The sequence below is a fragment of the Ursus arctos genome, unplaced genomic scaffold (genome assembly GCF_023065955.2).
Source record: "Ursus arctos isolate Adak ecotype North America unplaced genomic scaffold, UrsArc2.0 scaffold_23, whole genome shotgun sequence".
NCBI lineage: Eukaryota > Metazoa > Chordata > Mammalia > Carnivora > Ursidae > Ursus > Ursus arctos.
This window is the reverse complement of record NW_026622908.1, coordinates 35,685,218-35,708,641: the sequence shown is the minus strand read 5'-3', so window position 1 is coordinate 35,708,641 and position 23,424 is coordinate 35,685,218. Positions and strand designations below refer to the sequence as shown.

Here is a 23,424-nt window from a genome sequence, read left to right as displayed (position 1 = left end):
GCTTTCAGTGGCTTCCTGCTGCCCTCAGGACACAGCCCAGTCGCCAGCCTGGGGTGCAGGCTCTCGCAGTGTTATTCCAACCTCTGCCCCTACTCTTCCCCTCCCACGTTCAGGAGGATAGAACTCATCCCCGTGGACCCAGGTTCCCGGTTTCGGGGTCTACGAGCACATCTGTTCCTCTGCATAGGCTTGCCTGTGCCAGAGCATTCTGCCTGGCCCCCTGGGGTCCTGTTCCAAATATCGTCTCCTCTAAGACTCTTTCCTTGGGCTCTCCAGCAGCCCTGCGTTCCCAGCCCTGGGGCGTACCCTTCCCGGGGACCAGCACCTGCCTCCTTGCATGACGACCTCTCATCACCTGGGCACTGAGCCCCACAAGGGGGCCCCCTGGCTCACTGACTAATGCATGCTGGCCTCCCACACGGTGCCAGCTGGGCCTTGTTCAACGAACCGTCGCTCAGTGAGAGGGTTCTTTCTCTTTCTGGCCACAGAGCCAACCAGAAGGAGAAAGCAGCGCACACGGGGGTAGAGGGTAGAGGGCTGCCGCGGTGCAATGGGAAGAACATGGATAGGGGGAGGGCTAGGCCAACCCATCTTTGATTCCTGCTCTGTCACCAGTGGGACCTTGGATTGGCCACTTCGCCTCTATGTCTTGGTGTCTTTATCAGCATGACGGGAGAAACAGCCCTGCCTCCCTGGGTTAGGAATTAGGTCAGCTGCTTCGCATAGGGCAGCTGCTCAACGATCACCGCTATCATTACAGGGAATATATTAAACTCGAGGAGGATGCCTGGTGTCCATCACTGGTGAATAGGGAAAGAAAATGTGGACTATGCATACAATGGAATATTGCTCGTCATTAAAAAGGAACGAAATGGACACATGCTTCAACCATGAAAACATTAGGCGAGGTGAAAGAGCCAGTCACGGGAGACCGACAGAGCACGACTCCATTCATGTGTGAAATGTCCGGAATAGGCAAATTTGTAGAGGCAGGAAGTGGATTGGTGATGGCCCAGGGCTGGGGGAGGAGTGCTGACGGCCGGTGGCTGAGGGGCTTCTTCGCAGGGCGGTGACAGTTTTCTAAAATTGATGGTGGTGATACAGCTCTGAAAGCCTTTGAACTGTGCACTTTAAATAGGTGATTTATATGGGAGGTGCATTATGTCGCAAGCTGTTATTTAAAAAAAAAAAAAAAGGTGTCTGGATTCCCAGGAAGTGCAGAGAACACTTCTATCCAGAGAGAGTCAGAGATGATTTCTGGGGAAAATGTGTAAGCTAGAGAAGTGGCCCAAGGGCACAGCCTCGTATTTCTGTCACGGGAGCCCCCTTTCTGCAGCTGCTTCCTCCAACGGGACCAACCGCTCTTTCAAACGAAGAAATGAGCAACGCGGGGGTTTCGCAAGTTTTGATTTCACTCAGCAACAGGCTCCCAGCGCAACCTCTCTCGCTGGCTCCCGGCTTTGGGGGACGGGGCCTCGGCCGTGGTGCCGAGCCTGGGCCAGAGGGCTCTTCTGTTAGGAGAACACCCGCCACGTAAAAAACAGCCAACGGCGTGGGTTAGGAAGGTGGTGTGATAGCCTTCCTTCCTCAGCCCCCTTTTACAAACGAGGAACGTCAGGCTCCGAGGGGCCAAGTCACGTCCAAGGTCATTCAGACGAGCACGTTGTGGAGCGGGTATTTAACTCTGGATCTGACCCCTAAGGTCCTGTTCATTTTAGAACCATTGCCTTTTCTTTACATTCATTCTTGTGTAGGAAACATATGGTGGCTGTACAACAGATGAGAATACAAAATGCCTGAGAAGGAGGTATTGTGAATTGCACGGCTCAGAGATGGCCGCGGTGAACACGCTGGCCCGTGACTTGTACGTGCGGTCATTGAAGTAAGCTCTTCTTTATGTCATCAAATAGTTGTCCAAAACGCCATTGTACATGGCTGCTTAGAACCCCATGTTCTGGCTGTGTCCCCCCTTAGATATCCCCTGGCTGCCAGGCATGGGATCCTGGGCGATGCCCTTGAACACATCTTGGAATGTTGGGCCCCACTCTGTCCCCCTCTACTTCCTGAGTTGGGGGGGGGGTCCCAGATGACGGTGAACCATGAGGGCAGCCTAGGTCAGCAGGTGGGGAGTGTAAGCAGTAATAGAACTCAGGCCGGATGTCATGACAGAGCGGAGGGACATCACATCCATTAATCATTGTCCATTAACCTGGTGCCAACTGTTCTTTAGCCAGAGGCATTGGCTGCCCGTGGACCCTCTTCTCTGAATTTGAAGCTTGGAGCAATGACCCCAGGGGTTGTCCCCAGAGCTCCTTTTCCTGCCCACCCCCAGGGGTAAGATGATTCCTAAATGCATTGGGTGTGACTCCGGGAGACAGAGTTTTTCCTCTAACATCTTTGGGAGGACACTTCCCCCCGAGTTTCAAGGCACACACTGCAGTCCTTGTTTGACGATGAGGAGTCCCGAGGTGGGACGCGTCTGATGGCTCCCAGACACGCTGCAGTCTGAGTCACACTGGCCACCATGAGTCACCGCAGGATGGGCTGCCACAGGGTGGTTAAACCCAGGACCACAACTTTTGGTTGCACGGGCCGCTCTCCACAGGTTTTGATTTTTTTCTTTTTTCTAACCTCAAACATATGCTTGCGGGTCCCTCAGCATTCTGTTTCCTGGGTCAGGCATTCCCTCCCAGGCCCCAGGTGGACCCATGTAGTGGGCACATGGGAAGGGCTCTGGGCCTCCCTGGCACTGGCCAGCCACAGGAGCTTGAAGACCGAAGCCCTGCAGACCCTCAGTTCCTCACCTGTAGTGGAGATGGAAGGCACCAGGGGAGGTAACGTGGGAAACTATGAAAGGCACAGGCTTGGCCTCTGCTCTTTGGACTGTCCAAGCCCAGCCTCCAGCTCTTCCCCACACAAGCTCTGGGACTTCGATTCATGAAGCCTCAGTTTCTTCATCTGTAAAATGGGGTAGCAATAGGACTACATCATGGGTTGTAAGAGTTATGTGGGTTAATGAAAGCAGCAGGCGGCTATGCTGGCTTCTGGTGCTGCTCGTAACCCCTGTGAGTGCCGGTGGTGGTGGTGGGGTGTTAGGTGAGGGGTGGGGAGGGCAGAGGGAGGAGTGTCCATGGTTCAGTCCTGGTGGGGTCAACATGCCACTGTCTTGGTTCAGGACGGAAAACGCCCTGCAAGCATTTGCCCAGGCTTGTTCTGCCTAACAAAACAATACAGATTCCCTTGTATTGTGTAGAATGGGAAACTTCAGAGACAAAAAAATATGACTACCTAGTTACCCAAAATCTTAAGGCAAAGTCAATGAAAAATATCAATCTTCATGTTCGGTTTTTGCACTACCCTTGTTTCTCCAGTGGTCGGTGCAGAAATGTCAACCACCAGGGGAGGGGGTGTGTATTCCTTCCAGAGCCCAGGGTTCAGGGCCAGAGACGGCATGGGCAGACAGCCAGACGGACAGCTGTGTGCCTCCATCCCGAATTCTCAGGCTGGGTGCCCTTGAACAGGCACAGCCTCGCCCTGCCTGTTTCCTCCCCTGAACTGGGGGGTCTAATGGCTACCCCAGAGAGTGAGGACCAGTGAGGATCCACATGAGAAGGCCTTGGCCCTGGTACACAGTAGGTCTTCATTAACAGCTGGTATTAATTTTTGTTATAAAAAAGTCACACTAACCTCCAAGTGCGCTATTTATTTGTTTATTAGGGAGAGAGCAGGGTGGGGGAGGGGCAGAGGGAGAGCAAAAGAGAGACCCTTAAGCAGGCTCCATGCCCAGTGCAGAGCCCGACACCGGGCTCGATCTCACGACCCTGAGATCATGACCTGAGCCGAAATCAATAGTGGGATGCTTAACTGACTATGCCACCCAGGTGCCCCCAAGTGCACTATTTAAAACCAAAATGGTTTAATTCTCTTTGCTTGGAACACACCCCACCCAACCGTAGTTAGCTCCATAGTTGACAGCAGCTCCGTCAGCCCTCAGCTCCGCCTGCCTTCCTTCCTCTCCAGGCCGTGACCTAGGACGGGCTCCTCGGTCCCAGGAGCCTCGCCCGCAGAGCTCCTCGAAGCTGCAGCGTAACATGCGGATTAAAAAGAAAATCAACATGTGTCTTGCATTGGCTGGGTGTATCTTGCACTACCCACTGTGTCCCCGGGGTTTTGCACCCTACCTGCCATAGGATGGAGGCCCAGAAATACCGGTATATACGAGAGAGCGAGCGGGAGAGACAGGCAGACAGGGAGAGAGAGAGAGGCAGGGAAAGACAGAGACAGACAGGGAGAGACATACACACAGAGAGACAGAGACAGAGAAACACACACACACACACACACACACACACACACACACACACACACAGACAGGGAGGGAGAGCCAGAAGAGAGGAAGGAGGGAAGGGAGGAAGGACGATGGAAGGAGCAGCTCCCACCTCCCATGACTCTGAGACTCTGTCCCCACTCCCAGGGACTTGATTGCAGGAGCTGCTGGGTATTGAATCAGGAGGCCTTGGAGAAGCGTGCAGTATTTCTGGGGCTGTCCTATGGGGGGAGGGAAGGAGAGGTGGACAGGTGGAGTCAGAATGCTGTCCTTTTAGGGCTGGCCAAGAGAGGATGGCCTATCTCGGAGGAGAGCCTGAGGCACCCAGCTCCCCTTCCCCTGGCAGATGCCCTCCGTCATTTCCAGGAACTGACTGACAGGACAGCTGCTGGGATAGCGGGTGTGTGGCCAGCCTGGTGCCGAGACCAGCACACCCGAAAGCCCATGCCACCAGGACCCAGGGCCAGCCCGCCTCTCCCATCCATGTCCTCCTGCCTGGTGGGTGCTCTGGACACAGACCTCCCTCCCTTGCTGTGTCTGGGAAGGCACCCCGCCTCCCATCCCCAGGGCCTTCCCACCCACTGGACTTGAGATCACAATCACAATCTCTGTCTTGGTTCTGAGCTCGTAGCTGGGGACAGCAAAGCTACGGTTCGGGGTTCCCGGTGCTCCTGACCCGGCTCCGCTCGGTGGGCTGTCATGTGTCTGTCTCACACAGTAATGCATACACGAAAGATACTCAGAAACCTCTCCTCTTCTGGATGGCAGAGGAGTTAGACTTCCTTTTCAAGCCACCGTCGTTTGCTACTGCATGAAATGTGGACCATCATGTCACCTTTCCAGGCCTTGCTTCTCCCCTCCTAAAACGCAGATACGGTTCAGGATTGTTCTGTTGAGGACCTAGCAGGTGCCAGGCACTTCCTGGATTCTTGCATGACCACCTTCTCTTAGGGCCCTCAAACCCCCTGAGGCTGTCATCCCTAACTTAGCTCCCAGATTGGCAAACGGAGACTGGGGGACGAGGAGCCTGCTCAGGGGGGGCCAGGGTCTTTCCATTTCCAGGAGCTCGTGCCCATGCTTCCCATCTCCTCACCTGCCCCACGCACGATCTCACAGGGTGCCGCGAGCGCCATGCACATTGGGGAACGGGTGGGGGTGCTTTGTGCGAGTTGTGCGCTCTGCCATGGGGCACTGAGGTACGGAGCGGAAGGGGGCAACCTCTCCGCTCAAATCCTGGTTTTGATGCTTCCCTAACGAGTACCCATTTGGAGCCTCGGTCTTCCTGTCTGTCATGTATGGACAACCGTGGCGCCTGGCTGGTAGGATCGTAGGTGAGATTAAATGACAGGGAGCACGTAGTGCACGGAGCCCTTGGAAAGTGCTTCCCGACTTCACTGGTGCTGTTGTTACTGCTATTAGAACTCCTGCGTGCGATCCCACTTTAGGGAGCGTGCTCCCAGCCCAGTTCGGGGAGATCTTAACCGAGAATTGCTTCACATGACTCATTCACTTCACTGGCAAACGTGAACTGAGCCCCCAGCACGTGTCCATGACTCTGCAGGTACCAGAGACGCGCAGGTGGGCATGCCTTGGTCTGCTGGGGATACAGAGCAAGATGAGAGCTGCAGCGAGATGGGATGGGGCTGGGATAGAGAGAGATGAGCTCCGATGCGGCTCCCCTCTACCTCTCCCTGGGAGAATCAGGGCAGGCTTCGTAGAGGAGGCAATCCTTGGTTGAAAGGTAGACAACCTTACCTCCAATAGACAACTGTTGGAACAGTGGCTAGGGAGGAAAGGGCACTGCAGGGTCTTAGCTCGCTTTGGCAGCCTCTGGGCAATGTATCAGGGGCGGGGAAAGGCGGTACGTCTGGGGGAAGGAAAGTAATTTGAAGCCATTGAAATGATCCAGGTGAAAAATGGTCAGCAGCGGATTGGGGGAGCAGCAGAGGGGTGGTGCTGGGGGTTGACGAGATGCTGAAGAAAAAGATGGCCCCAGGGTCCTGGTGTGGGGGTCCGGGTGTGGTTTCTCTTGAGAAAGTGACCACAGGAGAGGAGTGGGTTTGGAGGTGTGTGTATGTAGGGGTGAATTCAGTCTGGCATGTGTTGAATTCACAATGCTTGTGAGACATTCAAGTTGGAGACTTATTAGGTGGCCATCTATGTGAGTCTGTGGCGGGGGCCAGGCCTGGCAAGGAGCAGGGCTGGGGTTGGAGTGATCCGTACATATTTGGTAGCTTGAGATGGGGGCATAGATGAGATAACCCATGGAAAGTGTGTGGAGTTAGAAAAGAAGGCACCAAGAAACCAGGCGATTGCCAATATTTAACTTTCTAGAAGAGGAAGAGGGGCCCGCCAGCAGAAACTGGGAAGGAATGTTGCTAAGGCAGTTTTTAAGAAGGAGGAAGTGAAGAGGTGTCACGGACCACAGAGGTCAGGATAAGAACTGAAGGTGGTCTGTGAGTTTGGCAGTTGGGTGGTCAGTGGGGACCATGCCAAGAGGAGTTTCTGTGGAGCAATGGGCAGGCAGAAACCAGATAACTGAGGAGTAAGGGGGGTTGAGGAACCGGCCATCAAGTCTAACTTCTTGTCGGAGGAGCTTGGCTTTGCATGGTTTGACTTAATCTCTAGGAAACACCAAATCATTCATAGCCCGGCTCAAATTCCAGCAGTACTGGGCCATGGTTTGGCCTCTAGAAGGGCCTCCCACTCCTCCTCGGCCTCTCCTATTCTGTCTATTAGTCCTTCAGAGCCCAGTTGAAATAACACCTCTTCCAGGAAGCCCTCTCTGCCCACCCTCCGGTTTTACTGACTAATAGGTTCTTTCTGTTTGTCTAGCTGTCTTAGCTACATTAAGCTAGAGACTATCTCTGAGTATTTGGTGGATGGATGAATGAATGAATGAATGAATGAATGAACGGATGAATGAGTGAATGAGCAAATAAATACACGGATGTCCCAGAACACAGAAGCTGGCTCAAGGTTGTGCCCATGGCAGGTAGAGCTCAGAACATTAATGGGTTTATACTCGGGGCGAAACTCAGCTGGAGTTTCTCCAGGTGTAAAGTTCAAGTTGATTAATTAATGCAGCGTATAATTGGGAAACTCCTTCTGTGATCTGGGTAGAGTTGTAGGCAGTAAATGAGAAAGACAAAGTCCCCGTTCTCGTGGAACTTACTTCTTCCTGGGGGAGACAGACCATCATCAAGAAACCAATAAATAAGCAAGGTCGTGTGATTTTGGTAAATGCTTGGATGGAAATACATGGAACGATATGGAACAAAGCAATTTGATGTGAGAGTGGGATGGGGGGGACATTTCTTTTTTTTTTTTTAAAGATTTTATTTATTCATTTGACAGAGAGAGAGACAGCCAGTGAGAGAGGGAACACAAGCAGGGGGAGTGGGAGAGGAAGAAGCAGGTTCATAGCGGAAGAGCCTGACGTGGGGCTCAATCCCAGAATGCTGGGATCACATCCTGAGCCGAAGGCAGACGCTTAACGACTGAGCCACCCAGGTGCCCCGGGACATTTCTTTATAAAGAGTTCTCGAGAAGGCTTCTCTGAGGAGGTGAGCTTTGAGCTGAGACCTGATAGGAGCCAGTATGAAGGCTCAGCTTGGCCCATGGAGTGGAAACCAGCAAGAGAAGGATCACTCACACCACTGAGGTCGAGCAAGTAGACAAGAGCCAGACCACCACTTGCAGGCAGTGGGCTTGAGTTTGGATTAGTTGTTGGTGCAGAAGGAAGACACTGAATGGAGAGCATGGGGACCATGGGCTCTGACGTATGTCATCACACATGGCGGCCTGGGCTTGGGAGGTGGTACCAGACATGGAGAGAAGTGTGTGGACCGGGGAGATACTGAAGGGTGGCGATTGGGGTGGGAGAGCCACGGACTGCAAAGACTTAATGTCACCCACCCCGTGGTGAGCACAGTGTCTGAGAGAGGAGGTCCCTGGAGGGACAGAAGATATTCTCTCAGTGGGAGCAAAGAGGGCAGTGAATCTGGGAATGGCGACATGTGAGTGCAACCTGGGGCACTCTCCATGGCTGAGATGTGGAGACTGGACAGGGTCATCTCCAAGGGCCCTTTTGGCTCTAGCGGTCTTGGTCAATGTCCATCCCTGGGGCGTTCAAAGACGGAAGTGTCAGAGCGGCTGCTGTTAAGGCCGATTTCACAGAGCAACGGCCAGGTCCCTATCTCCGGGCTGCTCTGCCCTGGGATGGTGTTAGGCCTTTCGCCACCTCTTATCTTATCTGCCCCACGGGGGTGTTGGCCAAGCCCAGCTACCAGGCGGTTGGGCAGCCTCAGAGGTCTAACTCCCGGAGGACATCTCTCCTGTCAGGACAGAGCTTGGAACTAGAAGGGGCTTGCTTTCTTTCTTTCTTTCTTTCTTTCTTTCTTTCTTTCTTTCTTTCTTTCCTTTCTTTCTCTTTCTTTCTTTCTTTTTCTTTTTCTTTTTTAAGATTTTATTTATTTATTTGACAGAGAGAGACAGCCAGTGAGAGAGGGAACACAAGCAGGGGGAGTGGGAGAGGAAGAAGAAGCAGGCTCCTAGAGGAGAAGCCTGATGTGGGGCTCGATCCCAGAGCGCTGGGATCACGCCCTGAGCCGAAGGCAGACGCTTAACGACTGCGCCACCCAGGCGCCCTCTACAAGGGACTTTCTATCCTGTTATGGTCTAAGGGGAGGGGTTGGGGGGGCATCTGGACTGGATTGAACCTCTCTTTGTCGGTCCATATGTCCTGACCTGCTGACCCTGGATTCTTTTCCAGGAAATCCTCAAGCCCATTCCTTCGGGACACTCCCCCGTGCCAACACCCTCCCCCTCCGTTGCACTAACTGTAAATTTCATCCTGGGAAGGAAGGGGTCTTGACGCTCCACAGCATCTTATTACTCTTCTATGCTGTATGACAAATTGATACAAATTTAGCAACATTTGTAGCTTGTGAGGCAGGGAGAGAATGTGCGGGTCAGAAGGCCCTAAGTGGGCCCCATGTGGGTTCAGGTCAGCCTAAATTTATGTCATTGGGACCAGATGTAGACATCGGTCTCTTGAGAGTTTGATTAATGTGGGTCAGTCCCAAAGACCTGGACACTTCTGGACCTATTAACACGAGTAGCTGTCATTTATCGAGCAGTGACTTCGTGCCAGTCCTGTGCTCACTGCTGTCGCGGTCAGGGCTCTGTGGTAGATAGACGAACCTCTCCCTGGCTGATCTGAGCAGAAAAATGAATTTATTACAAGGAAACGAAGTAGTTCATAAAATTGCAGGAAGGGCTAGAGAACCAGGGGCCCAAACCAGGCCGTAGGATGGGTGGGGGGAGGCCCCGGCTGCTGCTACTGCTGTGATTCAGACTCTGGGGCTGACAGCTTAGGGCCTGGACCCTGGACCCTCCTCCACGGCACTGCGGACACTGCCACCCCAGGAACTGGGTCTACACCATAGCACCACCAGGAAGAAGTCTTCTTGGCACCCACTTCTTGGTCACACGCTCCAGAGGCCAAGTCTTGACTGGACGGTCCCGTTCAGTAGAGCCCTTGTCATATGCCTGAGCTGCAAGGGAGGCTGGGAGTCTATGTGGCTCTTTCTTGTCAAGAACAAGAGACCTGCCCCCCACCAAGATTTGCAGGAAGTGGAATTCTAGAAACCAGGAGGCAGTGAGGGGGCTGGATGGCTCCCAGCATGTCCGCCACACACACACTATCTCATTTGTTCTTTCTGACGACCCAATGAGGTAGGGATACTTATCCCCACTTTATAAACAATGATAATGAGGTACAGAGAGGTTAAGGAACCTGTCCAGGGTCACACAGCTATGAAGTCATAGACCCTAGATTTAAGCTTGGGCTGTCTGACTGCCAAACCCACACTCTCAGCCTCTGCTCTAACCCCTGAGTGGATGTGGATGAAATGGAATTTCTAGGTCACTAAGCTGTGGATTTCAGACCCTGGATTGTGTGGCCTAAAGGAGAGACTTCCCTCAGGGTTGGGGTGCCTGAGCCACAACAGGCCCCCAAGAATTGGCTCTAACCTGACATTGTCCGACTGAAACAGCTTTTTCCAGCAGGCGAAGCGGCCCCGCAGGGGGGCTTGGGGACTCAGCTCAAAGCTCCTTGTCTAGACTGTTTTTGAGTCATTTCCTTGATTCCTGCATTCTGTCTCCTTAAGTCAGTGGACACGGGGGAAGGATATCTCCATCCTTTGGCTCAAGATGGGATGTCCTCAGGGCACCTGGGTGGCTCAGTCAGTTGAGTGACCAGCTCTTGATCTCGGCTCCAGTCGTGATCTCTGGGACATGGGATCAAGCCCCAAGTCCGGCTCTGTGCTCAGCGGGGAGTCTGCTTCTCTCCCTCTCTTTCCCTCTCTCTCCGCTCCTCCCTCCACTCATGCTGTCTCTCTCTAAAATAAATCAACAAATCTTTTTTTTTTTTTTAAAGGATGGGATGTACTCTGTTTTCCCCACCCCTTTCCAACGTGTACTCTGTTAACCTTAGTTACACAAGAAGGACGCTGTCCTGTGCTGATGCCAAGGTCGTTCCATCACCACACCTTTGCTCATGCCCAGAACGCCCTGTTTCCCTCCCTTCTGTTCACCACCTATCCGTCCAGGGGAGAGTCAGCTCCTTGTTTTCATGGAGACTTTTGTTTTTACAAATGGGAAAGCAACACGCAACTTTGTAAGAGTGATCTTCCTTATAGGTGCTTTATCTCCAGAGGAGGGTCTCCGGAGAGTGAAATTGAGCGAGTGATACGTACACCTTTCATCTTAATAGATATTGACAGATTTGTTTCCCAAATGCCGGAGGCAGTCTGCGTTCCCATCAGTGAAGCAGAGGAGCTGTGTATTCTGGAAAAGCTCCGTGGGAGATTCTGACATGCAGCCCAGGATAAGAACCACCGGTTCAAGGCAGGCCCAGAATGGCTCCCAGGCTCCTGAAAGGGGTGTCAGGAGAGAATCTGGAAGGAGATGAGTGGGCTCCCCAGGGAAGTGAGGAAACATTTCTTATCAGCCCTCCCGTTTCCTTAGGTTGGGGAAACCCTCCTTTCTCTGGGGAACATCCCCCTATAAAATGCCACTGCGGGATGGAGCGAAGGAGAGTCTGAGCTTCGTCAACTCCTCAGGAGCCAGGAAGACCTCTGGGCAGGTAAGCGCCTTCCCTGTCGTGGTGGAGCTGATTTCGGGTACATGTTCACCCTCTGGGAAGACACCTGGCCCAGGCTGAGAGGTTCTGGAGGGCTGGCTGGGACTGTGCGTGGCTTTCAGGGCTTGGCAGGGGCAAGACTTCTCAACCCTGCCTCTCATACTCCCGAGGCACGGGACAGCCCTCCTTGGCAGGGGAAGGCAGAGCCTGGAGGACATGGGAGTGTGTGCGGCTTTCAGAGCTTTGAGGAGGGACGCACTAAGCGCCGTGCGTTCCTGGGAAGGCTGACAATCACTGATTCTCGGTTCTCTCTTGTTTCACAGACTGAGGGGTCCATTCAGTACAAACCAATAAAGGTAGTATTCCTTCTTCACATGCAGGCTCACAGGAAAGCCAGACTTGGCTGCCTGTCACGGTCTGCCTTCCTCCATTCAGAAAGGGTACCAGCATCCTGGAGTTTCAGGGGCTTCTTGTCATGCCTTCTCTTTCTCGCCCCCACTCCCAGGGTGTGTGTGTGTGTGTGTGTGTGTGTGTGTGTGTGTGTGTCACAAACTGTGTTCTTCATTGCAGAACGAAGCCAAGATGAAGGTCCCCCTACTTCTGGCTCTTCTATTTGGGGCAGTTTCAACTCTCCAGCTGGGTAAGTCTCCTTGGCCTTCAGTCTCTCTTTCTCTGCTCTGCTCCTTTCTAGAGGACACAGGGTCAGAGCCACAGAGCCACCTCGTTTGGTGGCCCTCCCCTACATCAGGAGCTTTGCACACCCAGAGGAATAGAGGCTCTAGAGCCAGGAGTTGAAGGGACTCAGGGCATCTGTGTCTGCTGTCTTGGTTCCACCGTGACATTCTCGATTTTGTCCTTTCTGTGTGATACCCATGATGAATATAATAGTAGCTTCCTTCTACTTTGAGCTCACTGAGCATGTCATGCTAAGCATTTTCTATGCGTTATTGACTTTAAACATCACAGCATCCCTGTGAGGTATATAGTACCGTGTACCCATATCACAAATGAAAAAATAAAGCTCATAGGTGATGGAGCCAGTATCCAAACCCACAGCTGCCTGAATCTAAGTCCTTGCTCTTAACACCCTGACCTTACGGGGGGCCGGGGGAGGGGGTGTCTCCTCCTGTTGGCCCTGTTCCAGGTTTCCAGGTTCCTCTCTCTCGTGGACCGAACTCTCAGTTGCCTGGGGAGAGGCAGACGCTGTCCGTGGTGCTGGGGAGGCATAGGGGTAGATGTGAAGAAGGGACACTCGGCCTTTCTCCCTGCCAGGGACCGTGCAGTCTAACTCTGAGAACTTTTTGGGGGACGAGGCCGTGCCTCAGGATGGGGAGATGCCAGACAAGGAGGCCCCTCCGGGGGAGCTGACGCTGCTGGAGGAAGAAGAGGAGGGGTACTCTGGAAGTGACGATTCCCCGGAGGAGGAGGGGGCTGCAGAGTCTGTCTCGGCCCTGGATCAGGAGGACGAGGACTTTCAGTGCCCAAAAGAAGAGGACACAGTGAAACTAGGGGACAGCCCTGTGTGCAAGAACTGTCCCCGCTTCCTCCTGGTGAGGAAGGCCAGGATATTTTCCCGAGCTCGGGTGAGTGGTCTGGGGCTGAGGCCTGGGGTGGGGACGGGGACAGATGTCTCCAGCCTCTGCATCGCTATTTGTCTCACTGAAGAGCCTGGGGGTGTCAGCAGGGGCTGGGACCCGCCCAGGTGTTGGGGTAAGAGGGGAGCGGCACATGGAAACAGATCTCCAGCCTTCAAATGGCTGTGCAGGTGGGCATGGGGGTGAGAGGATGAGTTCTGGAGATTTAGAGACCCACGACTAAGGTCACATGAATTCCCTCGAGGGGGGCTCTCCATTCTTGCTCTCTTATCCTGCCCTGCAGTTTATCTGCCGGAGGTGCTACAGGGGTAACCTCGTCTCCATCCACAACTTCCAATTCAATCACCGGCTCCTGTGCTCAGTCAGAGGGCTCAACCAGGGCCAAGTCTGGATCGGAGGCAGGATCGTAGGCTGGGTAAGAGGGGTCCCGGCTCTAAGCGGGGAGCAATCCTGAGCCCAGCTAGGGCCCACCTTGCTGCAGCTCGATCTGTGCTTCCCCTCTGATCCTCTGAAGAACTGGGGACAGACAGACAACAGGGGCGAGATACCCAGGAGGCTGCCTAGCCAAGGATTCAGACTGAGGAGGTTTGGGGCCAAGTTCTGCTCAGCCTCTGACTGTCTGTCTGTCGGACTTGGGTGAGACCGTGAGCCTGGTTCTGGGTCTCTAGGATGGGGTGGCGATGCCCGCTTATCTCTTGTTTGGGCCAGAAGGAGGAGCGGGTCACTGCCATGCACAGAACGTGATGGTGATGGTCACTGGGGATCAGTATTGTAGCTGACTAGGACAGTGTCCATCACGGCCCAGCAGTCAAGGGCAAATGCGTGGTGGGACAGTTGCAGCTCTGCCTATCTGCTCTCCCTTTGCTCCCCTGCCCCCGGCCCACCTCTTCTGCTCCTGCCTCCTCTAGGGTGTCTGCAAACGCTTTCGCTGGGTTGATGGCAGTCACTGGAACTTTGGATACTGGGCTGCTGGTGAACCCAGGATCCGGGGTGGCAGATGTGTGGCCCTGTGTACCCAAGGTGAGGTGGGAGTGGGGACGAGGGATGAGAAGGCCCAGGGGTGGGGAGTGAGGGGGTGAGGGGGTGGGGGTGTGGGGGTAGGGCAGGGGCGGTGGGAGGGGCTCACAGAAGAGATGCTGGGAGGGACCTGTGCCTCCAGGGGAGGGGCCTGCTGAGTCTTAAGACTCCCTCTCCATGGAGGTATGGGGTCAGGTGGGGCGGGGTAGGGCGGGGTGGGGGGCCACTGGAGGCCTTCTTGGGGCTGAGTCAGGGGAACCAGAAGCTGACGGCTCCTTTCCTGTTCTGCCTTCACAGGAGGCCGCTGGCGTCGTGCTCCCTGCCACAGGCGCCTCCCCTTCTTCTGTTCCTACTGAGCTGGACCCAGCCAGGAGTCCAGAGCCGCCCCCTCCCGGGTAGCTGCCTCCCTTCCCCTGCCTGCTGCCCCTGCTTCCAGCCCTTGGCAATAAAATTGCTTTCCTGAAACGGACTTTTTTTCCCTCTGGTCATTGATGCTCTCTGCTTAGCCCCACCCACGAACTTTCTGTCCTACGATGACCGCCCCTCCCCCCCTCCACTGCCTCTCTTAACAAGGAGGCTGTAGCATGGTGTGGGATCCATGGGGCCTTCCTGAAAATGGAAGAACGGGGTCAGGTAGTTCTTTTCACATTGACACCTAATTACTGGCACCTGGCAGGTGCTGTTGGGACTCCACCTGTTTCTTCATTCCAGGGGGACTCTCCAAGTCCCGTGCTTGCATCTGCACACCAAGGGCCTTTTTTCCTTCCCACGGAGTGTGGCTACCTTAATGTGCCAGGAAATTAACATGTCCCTGGGAACAGTCCACAACGCGCAGGAGTGGGAGTATGAGGGCCCAAGTCCCTTGCCCTTCAAATGGACTAATTCTAAGGCATGTATTGGCTACTGTTTCCCAGGGGGATCAACTTCCAGTTATCCACTGAGGCAGCTGGCTTTGTAGCACGCATGTTATTGGCTGTCTTCTGTCGTCCATCTGAATTCTCCTCTTCCTTACAAGTGTCCTTGCACCTCCCAGATAAGCTACTTGCCCTCAAATCCTCATCTCAGGGCCTGTTCCTGGGGAAACGCAATATAAGACAGCATCCCCTAGGTCCAACTCTCTGTAAGACCTGGGAATGCAAGACCCAGCTTCCTGCCATTCGGGAACATACAGTTGTTTGTAATAGAAGCACAACAACATCTACTAATTGTTATTGCTTTATTGCACACCCACAAAATACCCCCTGCCATGGCAGGCACCTTGCAAAGATGACCTTGTGTGATAGATAATTATTACCCATTGTACGAAACCAGGCTCAGAGAAGTTACGGCCCTATGCAAAGACTGGCCCAAGGCAGAACCTCTCAGTGCAGCCAATGTTGTGACTCGGCCATCTGTTCCAGAGCGTGTTCTTTCAACCGTTAGGATCCTGTGGCTGGTAGCTCTGACTGCTGCCAGGACACGGTCATCTAGGGATGGAGCCCCGTGGAGAGGCAGGACACACTCCCTTACCCTTGGGTTTGTCTTGGGGCATAGGACTCCAACCCAGCTGGACAGGAGGGAGTCCCGATCAGAGGTGGGGAAGGAAGGCATTCTGAATCCTCACCCCACCAAGGAGGTGAGCAGAAAGTAAGGAGTCAATGCCCTAAAGCCCCTTTTCCTCCCAGGCTCCTCAAATACACAGAATTACGGGTGGCTCTAGAGGCCCCAGAGGCAAATGAAGAACTTGAATTTTTTGAGTGTGGCTCAGACTGGGGAAGCCCCCTGCTCAAGGCTGCACAGTTAGTTGAGAGAAAGAGAGAAATCAGACTGAAGCCCGTTGTAACTGCTGTTCTATGACAGTCTACTGACTTCAAAGACAGTGGAATTCTGGAACGCGCTTCTGGTTCGGCCTTGGGCTGGGTGCTGGGGAGGATGCCGCTGAAGTTGACTTTCACTCCTTGTCCTCGTAGACGATATTCTGCTGTGGGAAGGCATGGCTAAACTTTATTCCAATAAACATAAGAAAGAGTAACACTATTTCCCATTAAGCATTTACTAGGTGCCAGGCTTTATGCCAAGTGCTAAGTGGACTTTGTCTTGTTCCTCATCCATCTCTTCTGTGGGGCTGTGTGTTGTGACAGGAGTGGGCCTTCCAGGCCATGGAGACCGCCTGTGGGGGATTCATTCAAGAAGGAGCCATGAAAGAGGCGTTTGGACACCTGGTAACATTCTGGGTCTTGATCTGGGCGTGGCTCCAAGGGTGCATTCATTCTGTGAAAATCCCCTGAGCAGTCCCAGCCTCCAGCACACTTTATAGGATGCATGTTATACGTCCACAAGAAAAGTCGTAAAAAAAGTAAAAAATGAAATAAGAGGACTGGCCTTGCCTCCCCAAGTGTGGATTTGTGTGTCATTTTCCATCTCCAACCAGATGCTAACTGAGCTCTGTGAAGTTAACTTGCATCTTTAGGACAGAATCCCTGGAGTTCGTTACACCGTGCAAAGCACAGAGCAGGAGCTCAAGCAACACACAGTGCTTGTTTGTTGACTGGGGCCACCGTTCCAGTCCCGGCTTCCTGACAAAGGCCGCTTCCCAACCCCATGAGCGAGACGCTGTCCTGGGAGTTTGACTCATTAGATGGAGGTCCTGTCATGAGCTGCTGCTTTCGGAGGAGAAAACGGAGCCACAGACAGGCTGATTTTGGACTCAGGATTCCAAGACACATCACATCACACTGGCCCTCAGGACAGAGACCCACCCTCTGTACAGTGTGGGGCAGGGCTGAATCTTGAGACAGAGGCAGTGTTTGGAACTCCTATGAATGGAAATGCAAGCAATAAACCAGAGGATTGGAGTCTCATGGATGCTGGACACATTGGCTCCCCTGGCCAGAACGTCTGGGGCTAACACAGTTGGGCCTATCAAAGAAAGCAAGGATGTAGGAGTCTGACAGATGAGGGTCGCACGTGTTGCTTCTTACTAGTTGTGTCTACTTGGGCAAGTCATTTAACCTCTCTGAGCTCATGCAGTAGTTATGGAGACTAGAGATGACAATACCTAATTTGCAGGATGGTTATAAAAATTAAGTATGTAGGATCATGGATATAAACGCCTTAATGAAACATAGTGTTTGGTCTGTGGTGGACCTTCAGAAATATTATTTTGGAAATAGACAAGCTTCACTGTGGTCTGTGAGGAGGTTACTGAAGTCAATGGATTGTCTTTGCCCAGGGTTTGTGTGTAAAGGAAATGGGGTGAATGTGGAGAGGGGCAAGTTGTAGAGAAGGGAGGTCCATGAGAAGAGGTGGAGGGAAGGGAGCCATGGGGTGGCTAAAAGGCTGGAAGACCTGGGTTTAGGCCTGTCCCTGACTTGCTGTGTCTTAAGCTCTCTGAGATGCCATTCCCTCACCTATGAACTGGACGTTCCAATGAAAAGATGCATGTAAAGCTTATCATGGTGCTAGCTGACTTTGCTGGTCACCCCAAACACTGATGAAATGATATCCTAGGCTGGGCCCCAGGATGGGCAAGAAAAATGGAGAGGGGGTCTAGTGTTCCCACCAGGGAGATCTCAAGTTCAAAATCTGGAGGCTGGGTTTTGGGGGCCAGGAATTGGCCCAGCCCCCAGCCCCTGAGTCAGGAAGAGAAACTGAGAGTCAAGTCCGTTGGGCTGCGGAGATAATGGGCAAGACCGTTACACTGTAATCGGTGACATTTAGAAATGAGCTCTCAGACCTTCTCCCAGACACTTCTCCATTTGTAGGTTCCCTGAGAGAGCAGAGGAGGGGATGACCCAGGCCTTTTCACCTTCTGGACTACCTGTCTGGTGCTCTGGGTACTGGCGGGCTGGGCTGGAATCCAAGAACCAAATACGCACTGCCCGGCTAGGATGGCACGGAGTTGAGACACCCACTCAACAAGTCCTCTACGTCTCGGCGGTGATACCCAGCACAACCAAAATCAGGGCTCAGCACTTGCTGGCCTCTCCTTGGATTGCAGTGAATTTGGCTGGAGCTTGATGGATTAAAATTTTGCTATTTTGTTCATCATGGAGTTTTTGCATGTATTTTGATTTTTAAGAAAGACCACATTAAACTATTGGTCTCTTGACTACTGAATTCTTTAGTGCCCTCTTAAATTTTGCAGCTGAGGCAAGTGCCTTGTGTACATCCCCCTAGCCCTGACCCTGGTGGGGATAGAGAGCTGGTGGGAGATGGGGAGTGGGGCTGGGGAGAAGGATGGCCCAGAGTGTCTGAATAACGCTGCACGAAGTTTTCCATTCCAGCCGCTGCCTCCTGGCTGGAAGATACGCCTTGAGATTGGACCAAATGGCATGATCTGTATGTTCTAGGTCAGTGATCCTCAGCGGGGGCAATTTAGCTCCCCACAGGACATTTGGGAATGTGGGGAGACATTTTTGATCATCATGGCTGGGGGAGGTGCCACTGACATCTGGTGGGTAGAGGCTGGGCATGCTGCTAAACTTTTTACAGTGCACCCGACAGCACCCCCAAGAATGATTTTACTCCAAATAGTCATAGCATGAAGATTGAGAACCTTGATATACAACCACATCATGAAAGAACAAGCATAAAAATTTTCACATATTAAAGACAAGAAAGGGAGAAGGAGGAGAGGGAGAGAAAGGGAGAAAGTGAAGGAGAGAGAGACAGAGTCAGACAGAAATGGAGACAGAGACGCAGAGTCAGAGAGAGAGACAGAGAAGGTTTTTGAGCCAAAAAGACTTAGAAATTCCAGTTCTCCTACTTCCTGTGCAACCTTGGCAAGTTGCTTTCCCTCTCTGAATCTCGTTTTTCACAACTGTGAAGTAAGAATAAGCATACCTTCTGGTGGAATGAGGTGAAGGTGAGGATTCAGGGGTGTGATGCATATGAAGGACCTGGTCTAGATAAGCGCTCAGGAAGGCTGAGTCTCCCTTGGCCTCCTACCTCCTCCCCACATGGTCTCCCAGCTCCCCGGGGATCCCCTCCTCATTAGCTGGGATATTGACCAGGGGAAGGCTGCTCCTGAGGTTAAGGAGTGTTGTTCAGACTGGGGCACTTTAGGGGCAGTAATAATGCCTGGACAACAGTCAGCTGGGGTCTTCTCGAGCACCAGGGAGTCTGGGTACCCACATGTGAAGCGGGCCCGGGAGGTAGGTCTCTGCAGTTCCAGCAGACAGCAGGGCTCAAGGGTGAGAGGACTGAGCAAAACTCTTCTTACCAGCTTCTCTGCTCTCCACTCCAGCCTGGGGCAATCATCCTGGCCTCTTCCCACTTCCCCGGAAGCCCAGTATAAGAGCTGCCTCCGGGGCCCAACAGCCAGAAGCACTGAGAGTGGAGGCCTCAGACTCCTGGAGGTGAGTGCTTGACCCAATATGGCATGTACCTCGGAAGACCGTCCTCAGGACTATAATGGCCACCATGATTTTCCCCTCATTTCCCAGTGTGAAGGAACGTGGCCCTGACTCGGAGCCGGCCTGTTCCTGCAGGAGCAAGGGTCTGAGCTTAGGGCTGTCCCAGGGAGCAGTGATGGGGCTTTCAGGAAAAACAGACTTTTGTACCTGAGCTGACATCCCACGTCCTTTTCCTACTTCTCCAGTTCAGGGTCTGTTCACTGGGGAGGAAGCAGTGCTCTAATCAACCCCTTAATCAACTGGTTAAACAAGTATTTCGTCCCCTATGTGCCAGGGGCTGTGCAGACACCCACACGGAGGGAAGGGGGAGCTGTGTCCCTGTCCCAAGCCTGAGTGGAAATGAAAGGCCCCCCTGCTCCTGCCCCTTCTCTAGCTGGGGACAGTTGCTGCTCTCCATCTCCCCTTCCCGTCTCACCAACCTTTCTCTTTTCTTCTCTTTCCTGCACCATTTTGCCTCATGGGGCCAGGGCCACAGCTGCCCCCCTTCAGTTAACCCAGCCCATCTCTGATTAGATTTCTCCTGGACTGGGAACTGTGACCCAAACTTTCTGTCAGGGCTACCTCACAGGAAAACCTACCCAGCTGTGAAGATGAAGGGCTTCTCACAGGTGCCTCCTCCCACCCCCACAATACACACCTGTGGTGTCAGCCAGAAGTCAGCATCTCATCCATTTGTGCCTGTGACCCAAGTGTTCTCACCTCACCAATGCTAAGGAGATCCTTCCAGTATTGGCTCCAGATGGCGGCTCTATGAAGGCTTGCGTGGGCCTTCAGAGCTGTCCGTGGTCCTGGAAGAAGGGAGACCCCTGACCTGATAGCAGGTTAGCTCTTCTTCCCAGAGAATGATGCCCACAGTCTGGCCAGCTGAGACACCCAGGCAGACCTGAGTCAGAATCTGGAATGTTCAGGGGAGCAGGAGGGAGATTCGGCCCTGACCCAGAAGGTGATTCAGTCAGAGGGAGAGGAGACCAAGCCTTCTGGCTATCAGGACACATTTGAGGATGAGGAGGCCATGGATTCTGACCCAGCTGCCCTAGACAAGGACTTGCAGTGCTCCAAGGAAGAGGACACAGTTTAAATCCCGGTCAGTCCTGGGTGCAAGGCTTGCCACTTCCTGTTGGTGCAGAACCTCAGGAAATTTGTAAACACGTAGGTAAGTGGCAGGGAGGCTAATGTGGAGGACTGGGGGCGGGGAGGAGAAGAGACTGGAGTCAACCTTCTCTTCCCTTTTAGATTAGTGGTTCTCAAAGCCTAGTGTGTGTCAGGATCTCCTGGAGGTCTTGTTAAAATACGTTTCTGGCTTTGCAAATCTGGGGCGGGGCTTGAGAGTTTGCATTTATAACAATTTCCAGGTAATGATGGTGTTGTTGGTCTGAGGACTGCACTTTGAGAACCACTGTCTGGACGAAAGGCTTTGGGATTAGATATGCCTGTGTTCAGTCCTGACTCTGCCTTTCATTGGCTGTGTTACTGGGCAAGTCTGCTCACCTTTTAGGGCTTCAGAGTTCTCGTTTGTAAAATGAAGATGTACAGTACCAACCTGTTAGGGATGTGGTTGAGGATTAAATGAGATAATACATGGAAGTACTTGGAATAGTCCCTGGGTCACTAAAACTCTCAGCAAATGGTAGCTATGATCATTCTGAGTATTATTAGTTGTTGCAAAAATTTCCTGACCACAGAATGGGGACACAAGATGGGATTGAGAGGGGCAAGAAGGTCACTGATTTCTGACCTTCAAAGGGATGAGAAGCTCTCTCCTGGAGACTCAGAGACTTGAGAAAAACCAGCTGATTCTCTACGCTACATTTTCTTCTTTCTGCAGAATGTCTGCCGAAGATGCTACAGGGGCAACGTCATCTCTGTACACAACTACTACTTAGGTTATAGCATCCTGTGCACAGAGGGGTCAATGAAGGCCAGGTCTGGATCAGATGCGCGCTCAAGGGCTGGGTAAGTGAGGCACCAACCTCCCCAGGGATAGGAAGTTCTCTCTGACTGCCTCCAGGGAGCCCCTGCTGGCGTCTGGCCGCATCTCTCTGAAGCCTCAAGCCGTGGGCAGTATTGTGCTGCAGCTGGCTTGGACCCAGTCAGGAGGACCGAGGATTTCGGGCCTCTCGTCCCAGCTCCATGCTCAGGGACTTCATGCCTGTAGCTTGAAATCTGCCCAGTGGACGTATGCACGCCAAGGAAATGGGCAATTGTTGCAGATCAGGGTCCCTCCCGCCCTCTGTGTTCTCACTGTCCCCCAGAGCTGGCTGTTGAACATTTCCTGGCTCATCCCTGGAGTCAGGAGACAGGCTCCATGCCCAGCTTGGTCACCTACTAGCTGAATGACTTTTTTGGAGCCTCAGTGTTTTCTTCTGTAAATTGGAGCCCTTCTCTCAAGGCAGCGCTGGGATTGTGGGTGAATAAGTGCCATTAGATTTGCTACTGAATGTGGTCCCTGGGCCAGCAGTATTGGCAAACCGGGCAGCTTGTTAGAAATGCCCAACCCTGGGCCCCACCCCAGAGCTCCTGAATCAGAATCTGCATTTTAACAAGCTCGCCAGGAGATCTGTAATCACAGTAAAGGCGGAGAAGCCTGCTCTGTGTGATGGTCGGGAGCGCTGGCTGCTCTTGCATGGTCATTGCCTGCAAACCCTCAGGCCTGGGTCTCTAGGGAATCTGGCTCCTAGCTGGGTGGGCAGGGAGAGGGGAAAGGAATGCTCGGTGAGCCTTTCCTGAGGCTCCTGGGTCTGTCTCCCTGGACCCCAGCCCTCTGACCCAGCCTCTCACTTCTTTAGTTCCTGTGCTGGAGATTTCAGTGGACTGAAGGGAGCTGCTGGAATTTTGGATACTGGGCCCCAGGGCAGCCTGCGAATGGGGAAGGCAACCGTGTGGCCTTATGCACCAGAGGTGAGGGGTGCTGGGACCGGGGCAAGGGGAAGGGGAGCAAAGTAGACTCTTACATGCTGTTCCCTTGAGTTCCCTGAACACAACTCCCCACACTCACACCTTCCCCCAACTGGAGAAGCCACGTCCTCTGTGAGGAGGGCTGAAATATAGGGATTCCTCAAAGCATGTCCAGGTGATGGGGTGCCCCAGATGGGAGCAAGATGGGGGCTCTCCATCTTCATTGACAGCGTTAGGCTCGGGGCCTGGGGGCTGCCACGAGGAGCGACTGATGCGACAGATGAGAGGAGCAGATGCGAATGTAAGGTATGGACGAGGAACAAGGGAAGATGTGGGAATTAGGGCTGGCTGACAGACAACTCGCCAGCTTTGAACAGCATGGAAGCCAGATGTGAGGGAGCTAGCAGCGTGGCTAGGGCCATATGTGCAGGAGTACGCTGGCCGCCCTCCACACCGGCTCTGCCTCTTGCAGGCGGAGACCCAGGCAAGGTATTAATCCCACTAAGCCTCACTTTCCGCATCTGTGAAATGGGGATGACGATAACATGTACCTATTGGGGTCCTGTGAGGATCGAGTGCAGTAGCCCACGTGAAGCACTTGGCTGCCCCCCTTCTCCCTCGGGAAGAGCTGGGGGCACCTTAGCTGGGAGGGACACATGGGAAGCACAGCTGACAGTCCTGACCACGGCCAGCCCGAGGAGGGAAGGAGGGCCACACGCCACACCGGTGGCAGCTGACGTCACCATGCTCTCCACTGCTGGGGGGGCACTGGCAGCCGACTTTATGTGAAAGGCGTCTGCCCTTCGTCTGCTCCTTCTAAGCCCGAGGCGGAGAGCCCCTGCATCGGAGCCCCCTCCCTTCGCACCCCCTGGCAGCCCCTGGGCCCCCCAGGCTCTGTCCCCCAGCCTCTCCTGGCCATAAACCCAGACTTCGCACAGCATTCCCCAACTTTGTCTCATTATTGTGCACGTTGGAGGACTGCCGGTGGAGCTGCGTGGCAGGCTGGAATGCGCGGCTGGAGCGGCTGGGCTGCCCAGTGGGCTGGTG

The 23,424-nt window shown here is 53.5% G+C and overlaps 2 protein-coding genes across 2 annotated transcripts; both read left to right on the top strand.

Annotated features, from left to right (window-relative positions):
- Positions 1-11,369: 11,369 nt before the first annotated feature.
- Positions 11,370-14,524, top strand: PRG2 (proteoglycan 2, pro eosinophil major basic protein). Its single transcript, XM_057317453.1, has 7 exons — positions 11,370-11,477; positions 11,798-11,830; positions 12,045-12,114; positions 12,747-13,057; positions 13,353-13,484; positions 13,978-14,089; positions 14,384-14,524. Exons 1-7 carry the CDS (start codon positions 11,403-11,405, stop codon positions 14,440-14,442), a joined length of 792 nt encoding a protein of 263 aa, XP_057173436.1. The 5' UTR covers positions 11,370-11,402; the 3' UTR covers positions 14,443-14,524.
- A 4,619-nt stretch (positions 14,525-19,143) lies between these two features.
- PRG3 (proteoglycan 3, pro eosinophil major basic protein 2) lies at positions 19,144-23,197 on the top strand. Its single transcript, XM_048217660.1, is given in 7 exon segments — positions 19,144-19,221; positions 19,829-19,881; positions 20,320-20,635; positions 21,308-21,386; positions 21,389-21,435; positions 22,269-22,378; positions 23,137-23,197. Coding segments are annotated over 7 exon segments (744 nt in total).
- The last annotated feature ends 227 nt before the right edge of the window (positions 23,198-23,424 follow it).